Source organism: Lepidochelys kempii, chromosome 3 (genome assembly GCF_965140285.1).
Source record: "Lepidochelys kempii isolate rLepKem1 chromosome 3, rLepKem1.hap1, whole genome shotgun sequence".
NCBI classification, from domain to species: domain Eukaryota; kingdom Metazoa; phylum Chordata; order Testudines; family Cheloniidae; genus Lepidochelys; species Lepidochelys kempii.
Window position 1 is genome coordinate 105,596,799 of NC_136382.1, and position 14,741 is coordinate 105,611,539.

General features: G+C 42.3%; 1 protein-coding gene across 3 annotated transcripts in view; it reads left to right on the forward strand.

Moving 5' to 3' along the window:
* Window positions 1-14,741, forward strand: part of PEX7 (peroxisomal biogenesis factor 7) — an 82,262-nt gene that overhangs the window by 54,751 nt on the left and 12,770 nt on the right. For 2 of the 3 annotated variants that reach the window (XM_073337426.2, XM_073337424.2), the window contains one exon: window positions 5,318-5,417. In XM_073337426.2, the coding sequence (XP_073193527.1) occupies window positions 5,318-5,417 (100 nt within the window). Of the gene's footprint in view, window positions 1-5,317; window positions 5,418-11,170; window positions 12,451-14,741 lie in introns of those variants that run through there. The other variant, XM_073337425.1, reaches the window with a different exon arrangement.

The following is a 14,741-nucleotide window of genomic DNA, read 5'->3' on the forward strand; positions in this document are numbered from 1 at the left end:
GTTTCTACATTGGTGAGAACATAATCCTCTATCCGTACTGGTGATGGTGAGGCAATATTAAAGGTCATGATATCTGTCTTCTTGCGATTGATTTTCAGTCCGATTTGCTGGCTGAATGCGTTGAGTCGAGTTGTTTTTTCTTGTATATGGTGTTGGATATGTGATAGGAGAGTGACATCATTTGCGAAGTCCAGATCTTCAAGGGATGAGAAAAGTGTCCATTTAATGCCTCTTGACATGTCTTCTGTTGTACACCACATTACCCAGTTGATGGCAATGTTGAAGAGGATTGCAGACATGACACACCCTGACGTACTCTGATTTTGACTTCGAAACTGAGTTCGCTGTGATCAACACTGCATGTAAAGTTGAAATAGAATCTTTTGATGACGTTGATTATATGGAAAGGAATTCCATATGCCCGCAGAATGCTCCATGGGCTGGTCCTGTGAATGCTATCAAAAGCCTTCTCAAAGTCTATGAAATTTATGTAAAGTTGCCATTGCCATTCTAAGCACTGTTCTATTATGTTTCGTAGAGTGAAGATCTGGTCTGTGCATTCATGCCATTTCCAAAAACCAGCTTGTTCTTTTCTGAGAACAGTATCAACTGTCTGTGATATATGCTGGACCATGATCTTACACAACACTTTGCTTGGCACAGATAAGAGTGTGATACCACACCAGTTATTACAATCACTGAGAGTTCCTTTCTTTGGTATCTTCACTATAACCCCACTGGTCCACTCATCTGGCACTTTTTCCCTTTCCCAAACTGATGGAAATAGAGGGGCCAGGATAGATGCTGCTAATTTATGATTTACCTTAAACAATTCTGCATTCAAGTTATCCTTGCCAGGAGCTTTCCCATTTTTTAAGGATTTGATGGCTTGAATGATCTCTTCCTTAGTTGGGGTGTCTGTGTTGATATTAAAATCATCTTCTGCCTCTTGGATGTTTACTTCCTTTTTAGGTGACTCCTTGTTCAGCAATTCTTTGAAATGCTCTGTCCGGTGCATTTTTTGTTCTTTTTCGGTTGTTAGTAGGTGTCCTTGTTTGTTCCTGATGAGAGAGTTTGTTGGTGTCTGTCGTTTACCACTGATAAGCTGTGTCATTTTGTAGACGGTTCCTTGTTCACCACGAGCAGCTGCAGCCTCTGCTTGTGTTGCCAGATTATCAGTATAATGCTGTTTGTCCACTCTCACAAGGTGTTTGACCTCCCGGTATGCCTTGCTATACTGCTTATGGTATTCATCCTTTAGCTTCTGGGATTTTGTGTCTAGAACTTTTTTCTTCAGGGCTCGTCTGGTTTCTATGGCGTTCCATGTTCTGGGTGTGATCCACTCCTTCCTTCTCTTCTGCCCGTAGCCTAGACAGGCTTCACTGCTGTCATAAATATAAAGGGAAGAGTAACAATCTTCCTGTATACAGTACTATAAAATCCCTCCTGGCCAGAGGCACAATATCCTTTTACCTGTAAAGGGTTAAGAAGCTCAGGTAACCTGGCTGGCATCTGACCCAAAGGACTAATAAGGGAACAAGATACTTTCAGATCTGGGGTGGGGAAAGGCTTTTGTCTGTCTGTTCTGTGTGCTTGCTGGAGAGAGATCAAGAAACCCAGTTCCATTAGAATTAGTAAGTACTTGCAAGGAAATGTGTTAGTTTACTTTTGTTTTGGCTTGTGATTTTCTCTGTGCTGAGAGGAAGGTGTATTCCTTGTTTTCTTTTTGTAACTTTAAAGGTTTTGTCCAGAGGGAAATCCTCTGTGTTTTAAATCTGATGCCCTGTGAGATTAGCTTCCCTTCTAATTTTACAGAGGTGCTTCTTTTACCTTTTTTCTTTCTAATAAAGTTCTGTTTCTTTTAAGAGCTTGACGGATTTCTCTATTGTCCTAAGACCCGGGGGTTTGGATCTGTGATCACTTTGTAACCAATTGGTTAGGATATTATTCTCAAGCCTCCCCAGGAAAGAGGGTGTAAGGGCTTGGGGGGATATTTTGGGGGAATAGGAACTCCAAGTGGTCCTTTCCCTGATTCTTTGTTAAAATCATTTGGTGGTGGCAGCGTACCCTCCAAGGGCAAAGCATTTGTACCTTCAGGAAGTTTTACCCTAAGCTGGTAGAAATAAGCTTAGGGGGTCTTTCATGCGGGTTCCCACATCTGTACCCTAGAGTTCAGAGTGGGGAGGGAACCCTGACAACTGCTCTGTTTATAAATTGCTGTTCCTTTGTCCCACTTCTTGTTGATCTCCTCATCTGCATTTCCCTCCTCTTCATCAAGGTCTGCAAGTGCTTGAAACCTGTTCTTTAACTGCAGAATGAAGGCTTTCTGTATTTCAAGGGACTTTAGCTTATCAATATCATAGCGTCTATGTCCCTTGTTTGGTGGTCCCACACTTCTCAGTTTTAGCTTGATGGAGTCTGTCACAAGGTGGTGGTAACTGCCAACATCTGCACCCCTCCTCACTTTCACATCTGTCAGTGAGCGTCACCATTTGCCATTGATCATGATATGGTCATCTGGTTCTTCTCTGTGCCATTTGGAGAACACCATGTCAGCTTGTGAATTTCACGATGTTCAAATAGGGTTCCACCATTGACTAGGTCATTCATATTGCAGAAGTCAACAAGCCTTTCTCTGTTTTCATTCATGGTCCCACACCCGTGTCTTCCCATTGGTCTGTTGTTGTTTGTGTTGTCCTTACTGACCTTGGCATTCAAGTCTCCCATGACAATAGTTAAGTCGTGGTGTGGTACTCTCTCTAACTCCACCTGGAGTGTAGGGTAGAATTTATCCTTTACTACTTCATCACTGTCATTTATCGGAGCGTAGCACTGAATCAGGGTGATATTATTATGTTTCCCTTTCAGTCTGGCTCTCATAAGTCTGATGATGATGAATTTCCATTCAAGCAGGGAATGCTCCACTCCCTTCTTCAAAAGGATGGCAACACTCTCATGGTGTTGTCCATCATCCCGTCCAGAAAATAGCAAAATTTCTCCCGAGGCTGCTGTTAATCTTCCTGATCCCGTCCATCTGCTCTTATTGACACCCAGGATGTATAAGCTGTAGCATTTCATCTCTGCTGCGACCTGAGCTAGCTTCCCTGTTTTGAACATTGTCCGTACTTTCCAAAAACCAAGTTTGGTTTTTGTCTTGGTGTTGAGCACTTCAGTCTTCATGCCAGTGGCTTCCTTTCAGCTTTCACCACTGGCAGTCATACGGGTCATTGGCTCCTGAAGGCCGTCACACACAGTAACGGTTGATTTCTCCATCGCGGTTTCCGTAAAATATATTTTGTTTTTTACAGGACAGGGTTGTTAGCTCTGTGCCTAACCCCCAACCTGAAGGACCAGGATGTCTGTTTTGTCTGGCCCTTCCTGCACAGACCAATCCTGCATGGTTGAACCTCCTAGGAGCAAAAAGCCCCCGTCGACACAGATTCTGGGGATCGTTAGAGCATGCAAGCTGTCCTGCCACAACAAGGCACGGACAGCAGAGGACAGGAGCTGAAGAGTTATTTGCCATTTATCCTCCAGTAAATTGCTATCAGCCAAGGTTAACTCAGGAGTTCATGGCTCTCAGTCCAGTACTCAGGCACCTAAAGTTCATATCCTCTCTGTAATCTTGTGTTTAGGATACATTTATATTCAAGTAGGTCTGTTCAGAATATCTTCCTTAAAAATTTCTATGAAACTTTCACTGGACTATAAGGCTCTGAAATTGTATGTCATATGTGAACTTTTGCTGACATAATTTTGTGTAATAGTAACGAGACTGTCCTATTATACTTTAAACGGCTTTCAGGTCAGTTTTTCTTGTAGTTTCTTTCCACACAAAATCTACAGCTCCCTCTGAATCTTAAATTTGAACTAAATTTAAAGAGAATGCAAAATGAACACAATAAGGAAGGCCCCCACTAATTCTTAGAAGCTACAAGACTTGCTTCCTTATCTGTTTGAACAGACAAATTTAACAGTGAAATTGTTCATTCTGTGCTTATATGTTCTTCTGCTTCCATTTCCCTGTAAAATGAGCTGTTTATATTACCTCTGTTGTACTAGGAAGATGTAAAGAGGGTTGTTGCTATGGCTTAGCCATTGTGTCGATACCACTCTGCTCATTTATTAAGAAAATAACACCGGCAGGTTAAACAAACTAATTCTGTTAGCTCCACTGTTTGCTGTTTACCAGAACTGATCTGCTGAACCTACAGTCCTTTCTGTGTAACTAGCATTGATGATTATTTCTCTCATTCATTATTATCAGGTCCACCTGGAAAAAAGAACAGGGGTGTGGCATGCATATTATAGAAAAACAAAAGAATATCTCAAACTGCTATGGGAAACTGTAATGTGTACAGAGACTGGCACTAGCTGCCAACCACAATAGCCCAGTAAACCCTGCAGCCCTTGGGTTTTGGTGCACATTTTTCTCCTGTGGACAATACCGCAGAATCAAAGAAGTTTGACGCTTTATTATTTCTCTGTCCTCATTATAATTTAGAGTTCCTCTCAATTTAGTCATCTGAAAATTTCATTAACATGCTGAATGCATTTTTCCAGATCTCAGGTAGCAATCTTTATGGTAACCCATTAGACACTACTTCCCCTCCTACCCCCGCTTCCTGTATTTTGCCTATTATTACTAATTTTTAATGCTTATATTATATCCATTATGGTTCATACCATGTTTTGGGGAGTGACTGGGGGTTAAAACTGTAGAAATAGAAGAGTTTAGAATTACATTTTTTCCCAAAAGTCTTAGATGAGTGAATTATCAGTGAAATTAAAATTAAGTCAAATCATTCCCTTTAGTGTATAAATCAATTAGAAAAATGCAACGGCATATTGTGTTTTATAGAAGTCTGCTCCCAAATAAATCTGAGGTCAGGAGCAATCAATATTTATAAGCCATTTGTAATTTTCAGTAAACAGCCCCACATCAGACAATGCAGAAAAAAAAATTTTTGAGTTGCCCTGAAATGTGTGTCATAGATATAACTTGGCAGATATTAAGAGGAATTGGATCTTAATAAAGAAGGCCAGCCTACCACTTTTTTACAGATTATCTGTAGTGCAGATCATTGGTGCCAGCTCTGTTATCTCAGTTTCCGTAATGGGATAAAGGAGATGGTTTTCCTTAATGAAGTCCTTAGATCAGCAAAGGGTTTTGCAGAAATGGGATTAATTGTATTCCTTAAGTGGGTGGGTTTGGTTTTTAAAAGGTTCTGGCAGCATCAGGCATATCAGTATCCTGCATTATATTTTTTAAATGCCCTTTCAGTTACCATCATTGTTTGTTTTTTTGTTTCTGTAGATTCTGGGACTTTTCCAAGCCTAACCCCTTACTGGAGACTGTGGAGCATCATACAGAGTTTACATGTGGACTAGATTTAAGCCTTCACAACCATGGTCAGGTAACAGATAAGATGATTTTATGTTTCACTTGTCTATTACAGCCAATATAATCACAGCTGAATTGCAGACTCCATCATGAGCAGCAGCCATCGGTTTGTAGAATGCCTCAGGCAAAGGGTCTGGCTGAATGCAGGTTAAAATAAAACACATGTAGTGCCATTTTTATTTGAGAAATGATTACTTGTCTGTAGATGGTGGCCTGGGAAGAAGCTGCAAAAGCAGGCAGAGTTGAAATCCATATTGATTGCAGGTGGAAGCAAAAATTACTTTGATTTGGGAGCGAGAGTACTAGAGAAGGTGCCAAGTTCAGATCTAGTGTTCAGACCTGCAAAAAGAAAAGGAGGACTTGTGGCACCTTAGAGACTAACAAATTTATTTGAGCATAAGCTTTCGTGAGCGACAGCTCACTTCATTGGATGCATTCAGTGGAAAATACAGTAGGGAGATTTATATACAAGGAGAACATGAAACAATGGGTGTTACCATACACACTGTAAGGAGAGTGATTAGGTAAGGTGAGCTATTACCAGCAGGAGAGTGGGGGGGAGGGGGCAGGGGCAGGGGAACCTTTTGTAGTGGTAATCAAGGTGGGCCATTTCCAGCAGTTGACAAGAATATCTGAGGAACAGCGGTGGGAGAGGGGATAAACATGGGGAAATAGTTTTACTTTGTGTAATGACCCATCCACACCCAGTCTCTATTCAAGCCTAAGTTAATTGTATCCAGTTTGCAAATTAATTCCAATTCAGCAGTCTCTCGTTGGAGTCTGTTTTTGAAGTTTTTTTGTTGAAGAATTGCCACTTTTAGGTCTGTAATCAAGTGACCAAAGAGATTGAAGTGTTCTCCGACTGGTTTTTGAATGTTATAATTCTTGACGTCTGATTTGTGTCCATTTATTCTTTTACGTAGAGACTGTCCAGTTTGGCCAGTGTACACGGCAGAGGGGCACTGCTGGCACATGATGGCATATATCACATTGGTAGATGCGCAGGTGAACGAGCCTCTGATTGTGTGGCTGATGTTATTAGGCCCTATGATGGTGTCCCCAAAATAGATATGTGGACACAGTTGGCAACAGGCTTTGTTGCAAGGATAGGTTCCTGGGTTAGTGGTTCTGTTGTGTGGTGTGTGGTTGCTAGTGAATATTTGCTTCAGGTTGGGGAGCTGTCTGTAAGCAAGGACTGGCCTGTCTCCCAAGGTCTGTGAGAGTGATGGGTCGTCCTTCAGGATAGGTTGTAGATCCTTGATGATGCATTGGAGAGGTTTTAGTTGGGGGCTGAAGGTGATGGCTAGTGGCGTTCTGTTATTTTCTTTGTTGGGCCTGTCCTGTAGTAGGTAACTTCTGGGTACTCTTCTGGCTCTGTCAATCTGTTTCTTCACTTCAGCAGGTGGGTGTTCAGACCTGGTTAGAGATGGGCCAGTCATTAAATATGGATCCAGTACTAGGAATGAACTTCTCCAAAGTTCAAGAATGCTTGGATGTTGCCTTTTGCTTTAAGCCCACCTCTAGAGGAGACGAAATACATTATTTTAATTGTAGAAATCCGAAACATTAATGTCCTGGGGGATGAGATTTGGTAAATCAAGGCTAATCATTTGAGTATTGATTGTCCTGGGGTTACGTGATAGTCTACATCTGTGTAATAGTTTAGGAACTGGAGTAAAGCCGAGTAAACTCACCCTTTGGCAGTGGATAATATATACATACAGATGGTATTACATTTAACTGCTCCTGAGTTTGTGCAACAGAAAAAGGGAAGTGATGGCTTATAGGTGACTCATACGCTTTGTATGTATTTGGTTTTAATCTGTTGTGTGACATCCAGCTATCATAGCAATGAGTGCTGTAAAAATGCTGAAATAAAGAAATATGTATAATGAAGTCAAAATATAATTAAGAAGTAATTGAAATAAATCTTTGAAATGAACACATATAGCATCTCAGTGGCTTCCAGTTTGAATATCTGTTGCCTCTCTCTAACTTCCACTTTGAACCTTTTCTTGATAGTTTAAAGATTTGGAATGTGTATCTAAGAGCAATACTATTAGTACAGTTGTAGTTGTTTAAGCCAAGAGGGTGGGTGAGCTGTAGTGCAAATTGTATGAATCAGTTTGCTTTGTCAGAAAATTAAGGATACAGGGTTTATTTAACCAGACATGACTGGATTTTTTGCCCCCAGGTTGTATTTAGATATCTCTCAATACTGAAATAATTGAAACTTGATTCTGTTTACTGTACAGCTGAGGCAGGTACAGCATGTTGCCTACCGTGCACAAATCAAATGGAAATGGTATTCTGGTATATAATAAACATCATTTCTCCCAATATCCGAAATATCCTAGACCAAACAGTGGGCTGTTATTACCCTGTACAGATGCCTACATCATCTAACTTCAAAAAAACTTTTTTAGATCATAGTAGGGGGAGGCTCCTGGGTAATTGAGAGAACTATGCAAGATGAACAAACAGAATTCCAAATTAGGCTCAGACTACACTCGGTTTTTATTTTTTGTTTACAAACTGTGTTCAAACATTTGTCCAACTAGAACAGCTTGTGACATGGCGTGGGCAGCTAGTGTCAGGGCAGGTCTGTAATTAAGAAGCTGTGCCGCTGTAGCGTTTTCTGGCAGCATGGTTAATCCACCTCTGCGAGAGGCGGAAGCTGTATTGATGGGTGAAGCCCTTCCATGGACAGTGATGTATCTATGTGCGTTTGTAGTGTAGACCTGGCCTCACTGAGGCCAAATGGTTTTAAATGTTTAAAAACCCACGAAAAGATTGGGTAGAGACTTTTATCATAGGGCCTTTTCCCTATACAATACTGCCCTTCCCTAGTTTTTCTGCTCATAGGCCTAGGGCTCTTTTGAGGCTCACCTGGGTATGTATTTAGACACCACTTAAAGGAAAGCGTGCTTTAGACTTGAATTCAGACTACACCATGGAATCACCTACGGCTGTTCCAAAGCTCAGAGAAAACATAGTTGCAAATTGAGTGGCTGTGTAGTTTGTCTATACAGTGTTCAATGGGTCTGGCTTCAGAGGAGGCCTTCTGGCACATTCTCTTCTAGAGTGGAACTTCATTCACGGGGTTAATTTCACCTATAATGAACAGTAGTACTATACATAATGGAAATAAGGCACATCCTACAACCATATCATGTTCCAACTCATATCATACGGTCCCTCTCTTCTTCTTTGGTTGGTTTTTGTATTGTAATAGCTCTTAGGAGCTCTTGTGATGAACCATGATCCCATTGTGCAAGGTGCTATACAAAAACAGAAGAAAAAGACAGTGGTGAGCCCATCTGAACTAGCTAAGGGATGTGCCAAATGTCATTTTGTTGGGGCAGATTGTGCCAAGGCAGTTGAACAGTTGAGCTTGGGGTAGGTTATATCAACTAACAGAGGAGGTTCACACTATGTAAGCCTTTCAAAGAAGTAGTTGTTGCTAGCAGGGAAGTAATCTTAAAACTTGTTAGGGGGCAACTTGATTGAAAATCAACAGAAGTTCGTGTTTTGCAATTTGAGCAGGACGTTGCAATCATGAATTAGTGTTTAATCAGCTCTTATTTGTGTGACTTAGACAATAGCCATGTCATAAATATAAAGAGAAGGGTAAACACCTTTAAAACCCCTCCTGGCCAGAGGAAAAACCCTTTCACCTGTAAAGGGTTAAGAAGCTAGGATAACCTTGCTGGCACCTGACCAAAATGACCAATGAGGAGACAAGATACTTTCAAAGCTGGAGGGGGGGAGAAACAAAGGCTCTCTCTGTCTGTGTGATGCTTTTGCTGGGAACAGAAAAGGAATGGAGTCTTAGAACTTAGTAAGTAATCTAGCTAGATATGCATTAGTTTCTGTTTTGTTTAAATGGCTGATAAAATAAGCTGTGCTGAATGGAATGTATATTCCTGTTTTTGTGTCTTTTTGTAACTTAAGGTTTTGCCTAGAGGGATTCTCTATGTTTTGAATCTGATTACCCTGTAAGGTATTTACCATCCTGATTTTACAGAGGTGATTCTTTTTACTTTCTCGTCAATTAAAATTCTTCTTTTAAGAACCTGATTGCTTTTTCATTGTTCTTAAGATCCAAGGGTTTGGGTCTGTGTTCACCTATGCAAATTGGTGAGGATTTTTATCAAGCCTTCCGCAGGAAAGGGGGTGTAGGGTTTGGGGAGGATATTGAGGGGGGAAGATGTTTCCAAGCGGGCTCTTTCACTGTTATATATTTGTTAGATGCTTGGTGGTGGCAGCAATAAAGTTCAAGGGCAAAAGGTAAAATAGTTTGTACCTTGGGGAAGTTTTAACCTAAGCTGGTAAAAATAAGCTTAGGGCGTTTTCATGCGGGTCCCCACATCTGTACCCTAGAGTTCAGAGTGTGGAAGGAACCTTGACAAGCCACAAATAGCAAAGTTTAAAAGTACAGCTACATTGAACATCCAATTCATCTTGTCATGACACTGAACTTATTTCTACAAGAGTATGAAGAAATAAGGAATATTACTTTGCATATCATAAATTGCATGAAATTGTGGACTTTTGTTGTTCTAAAGCTGCCTAATGTTCCCTAATGCTCAAGGCAAACATGAGAAAAATGAGAGCCCTGGATTTTGTTTGAAAGCCTTTCTTCATTTCTGTGCCTACTTATCAGGTCTGCTCTGTACACCTCAGAGAGCACCCAGTGCAGTGTGTAAATGAATGCTTTCTATAAAGCAGGTTCTTTCTTTGGCGGCTGTCTGAGAACAGGATGAGGATTTCAAAAGGGTGGGGAATCCCTTCAGCTTCTCTTTACCGGATCTGTGAACTGTAAGCGGCAATTGAGTTTTCAAAATTGCAGTCCTGTGTGATTTTTAAAAGAACAATGGTGGTAACCATTTTCAAGCACTGATTAAAGGAAGAATGTATTAAACATAAGTGACAGCAACATATCAAATCAGAACAGGACGTTTACAATGTACAGTGCTGAAAAGTACAAGCTGGGGATTAAAAATGAATACAAAGAGGAATATGAAGAAGAATAAAAACACAATACTCCAGTTTGATTTGTTATTTAAATGCATGATCAGGCTTGGAATTTAAAATAGCTTGCATGCAACAGGGCACAAAGTGTGCATACTTGATTTGCATGCTTGTTTATTATGGTTGCTTGCATAATTATTGTAATTCTATATACAAAAGGATAAATGTCAAGTGGCCATTTGTACTGACAATTATGCATTTGTGCAATTCTAAGAGGTGTGGGAGTTAGATTCTCTTATTTTCTCTAGACCTTTTGTGCTGCTGCTGCATTTCCAGAGTTGTGGATTTCCCCGACACATGTCAGGTGGCATAGATCTGGTTTCCCTTCCACCCACTCAGTACCTGACATTCACTATTTTTTTCCCAATGAATGCATCCGATGAAGTGAGCTGTAGCTCACGAAAGCTTATGCTCAAATAAATTTGTTAGCCTCTAAGGTGCCACAAGTCTTCCTTTTCTTTTTGCGAATACAGACTAATACAGCTGCTACTCTGAAACCTGACACAGGGAGTGTATCAAGATTGAGAGATACATGGTCAGAGTGCTGCTGTGCTCCAGGTAGAATGTGGCTTCTTAAAAGCCATAGCTAGCCTATGTAGATTATGCCCAGAAGTCTGGCGAAGAATCTGGGCTTGGGTCTGAAGACCTTTCAGATGAATGCGGACACTGTTGATCACGTGACACAGAGTAGCGATTTTTCTTGGTGTTAATTTTCTTTCCTTCATCCCTCAGGCTGTTGTGCACTATACTACACACCAGCTGGTTGCATAGGTGCCGCCCTCCTCTCCAGAGAAGGGATTGCATTTCAGTGGGATTGTTTTCATATAAATTGTGAAGTGCTCTGGGCTCTTGCATAAAGGGTGCTATACAAATAATATTTTGCATTGTTCTGTAAATGTCTTCTAATTTGTGGGACTTTTGGTACAATATTTAATTTAAAAAAAAATCAAGAGAACAAATTAGAACATTCGTGGAAGTGATATTGTCAGGTTAAAACAAGCAGGCCCAAGTCATGAAGGGGAAAAGACATGTGACAGCAGGGTGCAAAGGGAGCAGCACGGTAAGAGGAATGGGCACTGACCCTCTGCAATAGGAGCACATAATAGTTTCCCTCCAACATTGTCTCATATCTGTATAGTTATCAGGATTTCAAGGTCCCTGTAAACAGTTTCTGTAGAGGGTTGGGTCCATTTAGCTTGTTAGGATTGCCACTCTGTTTTGTTTTTAAACTCCTGCAACTTTTTGTGGATGCACATGCAGCTTGATGGTCAACTCTTCACAATGAAATGAGACCTGCTTATTTTGGTCTGTCTTTCAGTGGCAACGATATTTGAATGATGCTTACTCTCGGGGGTGTAATGCAGTTTGTGATGGTGATACAGTTCTTTGCTCTCGTAGATGGCACTGACAGTCTGCAATTAGAGCATATAATAGTTTCCCTCCAACATTGCCTCATATCTGTATAGTTATCAGGATTTCAATGTCCCTGTAAATTCCACCATTAATGCAGTTTTATTGATACCTTCACTGAGGAACAACCCCAAAATCTAGGTCAGTATCCACCATTGGCAACAAATAAAGGCCATTGGACGCTGTAAGCCTAACCTTTTTGCTCACTGTGTCATAGATGACATAGAGTAGAGGTTTCCCCTGGTGTGCATTTCCGTTCCTCCATCCCCCAGACCGTGTGTAGGTACAAGTTGTCTGAATGGGTTACTCCCTCCATCCAAAGGATATTTCAGTGGGATTGTTTGCAAGTGGCCTCCCTACCAGCCACTCAGAATGGTTGCTAACAGCCACATTCACGTGTTTCAGTACTTGTGGAATGGGTGAATAATGGCTCTTTGCAGAAAGAAGTTCAGTTTTTTAGGACCAAATATGAATTCAAACGGTGTCTTCAGTGGAGATGGTGTACTAGGTGTTCTGTTTGTATTTACACCCCAGTCTGTTGTAACTAACTGTTGTAAAGCTGGAATTGTATTTTGTGGAAACTTTACTGGAAGATGCATAAACTTCCTTTGCTCCTTTTTTTGTTGTTTGGGGTATTTTTGTGTCTTGTTTGTTCTTTCTTTGCACACATACAAGTTGTGGAATTTAGAAGTTCCACATGACTGTTGAAGCTTTCGTGCCCCTAGAACAGGGGTGGGTGAACTTTTTGGCCCGAGGGCCACATCTGGGTATGAAAGTTGTATGGCAGGCCATGAATGCTCACAAAATTGGGAGTTGGGGTGCGGGAGGAGGTGAGGGCTCTGGCTGGGGGTGTGGGCTTGGGGGTGGGGCCAGAAATGAGTTCAGGGTACGGGAGGGGGCTCCGGGCTGGGGCAGGAGGTTGGGCTGCAGGTGGGGGGGGAGGGGGGAGGGCTGCAGCTGGCAGGGCGGGCTCTGGGGTGCAGGAGGATGGGACTGAGCGGTTCGGAGTGTGGGAGGGGGATCAGGGCTGGGGCAAGGGGTGGGGCACTGGAGGGGGGAAGGGGCACAGGCTCCGGACGGTGCTTACCTCAGGTAGCTCACGGAAGCAGCGGCATTTCCCCCCTCCGGCTCCTACGCAGTGGTGCGGCCAGGCGCCTCTATGCAGTGCCCCATCCGCAGGCGCCATCCTGCAGCTCTCATCAGCCTTTGTTCTTGGCCAATCGGAGCTGTGGAGGCAGCGCTTGGGGCAGCGTGCGGAGCCCCCTGGCTGCCACTACACGTAGGAGCTGGAGGCGGACATACTGCTGCTTCTGAGAGCCATGCGGGGTGGGGAAACCCCTAGACCCTGCTCCCCGGCAGAAGCTCGAGGGCCGGATTAAAACATCTGAAGGGCCGGATGTAGCCCCCGGGTTGTAGTGTGCCCACCCCTGCCCTAGAAACATTTCACTAATTATATCTTCCCCCCCTCTTATGGCCTTTCTCAGCCACTTCTTTAAACCTCTCAAGGCATTCCAGGTAAAGTTTTACTGTTTGAAACTCCTTGAGAGAAAAGTTTCAGAGTAGCAGCCGTGTTAGTCTGTATTCGAAAAAAGAAAAGGAGGACTTGTGGCACCTTAGAGACTAACAAATTTATTTGAGCATAAGCTTTCATGAGCTACAGCTCACTTCATCAGATGAATTCAGTGGAAAATACAGTGGGGAGATTTATATACATAGAGAACATGAAACAATGGGTGTTACCATACACACTGTAGGAGAGTGATCACTTAAGGTGAGCTATTAACAGCAGGAGAGCTGGGGGGGAACCTTTTGTAGTGATAATCAAGGTGGGCCATTTCCAGCAGTTGACAAGAATGTCTGAGGAACGGAGTGCGGGGGGGAATAAGATGAACAAGAGACTGATGTCTCTCTGTATCTATACGAGTTTTTTCATGAAGTTGATCAAGCATTCTTACAACTACAATACCCACCTGCTGAAGTGAAGAAACAGATTGACAGAGCCAGAAGAGTACCCAGAAGTCACCTACTACAGGACAGGCCCAACAAAGAAAATAACAGAACGCCACTAGCCATCACCTTCAGCCACCAACTAAAACCTCTCCAACGCATCATCAAGGATCTACAACCTATCCTGAAGAACAACCCATCACTCTCACAGATCTCGGGAGACAGGCCAGTCCTTGCTTACAGACAGCCCCCCAACCTGAAGCAAATACCAGCAACCACACAACAGAACCACTAACCCAGGAACCTATCCTTGCAACAAAGCCCATTGCCAACTGTGTCCACATATCTATTCAGGGGACACCATCATAGGGCCTAATCACATCAGCCACGCTGTCAGAGGCTCATTCACCTGCACATCCACCAATGTGTAATATGCCATCATGTGCCAGCAGTGCCCCTCTGCCATGTACATTGGCCAAACTGGGCAGTCTCTATGTAAAAGAATAAATGGACAAAAATCAGACGTCAAGAATTATAACATTCAAAAACCAGTTGGAGAACATTCAATCTCTCTGGTCACTCAATTAGAGACCTAAAAGTGGCAATTCTTCAACAAAAAAACTTCAAAAACAGACTCCAACGAGAGACTGCTGAATTGGAATTAATTTGCAAACTGGATACAATTAACTTAGGCTTGAATAGAGACTGGGAGTGGATGGGTCATTACACAAAGTAAAACTCCTCTCCGCCCCCCCCCCCCCATTCCTCAGACATTCTTGTCAACTGCTGGAAATGGCCCGCCTTGATTATCACTACAAAAGGCCCCCCACACACATTCTCCTGCTGGTAATAGCTCACCTTAAGTGATCACACTCTCCTTACAGTGTGTATGGTAACACCCATTGTTTCATGTTCTCTATGTATATAAATCTCCCCACTGTATTTT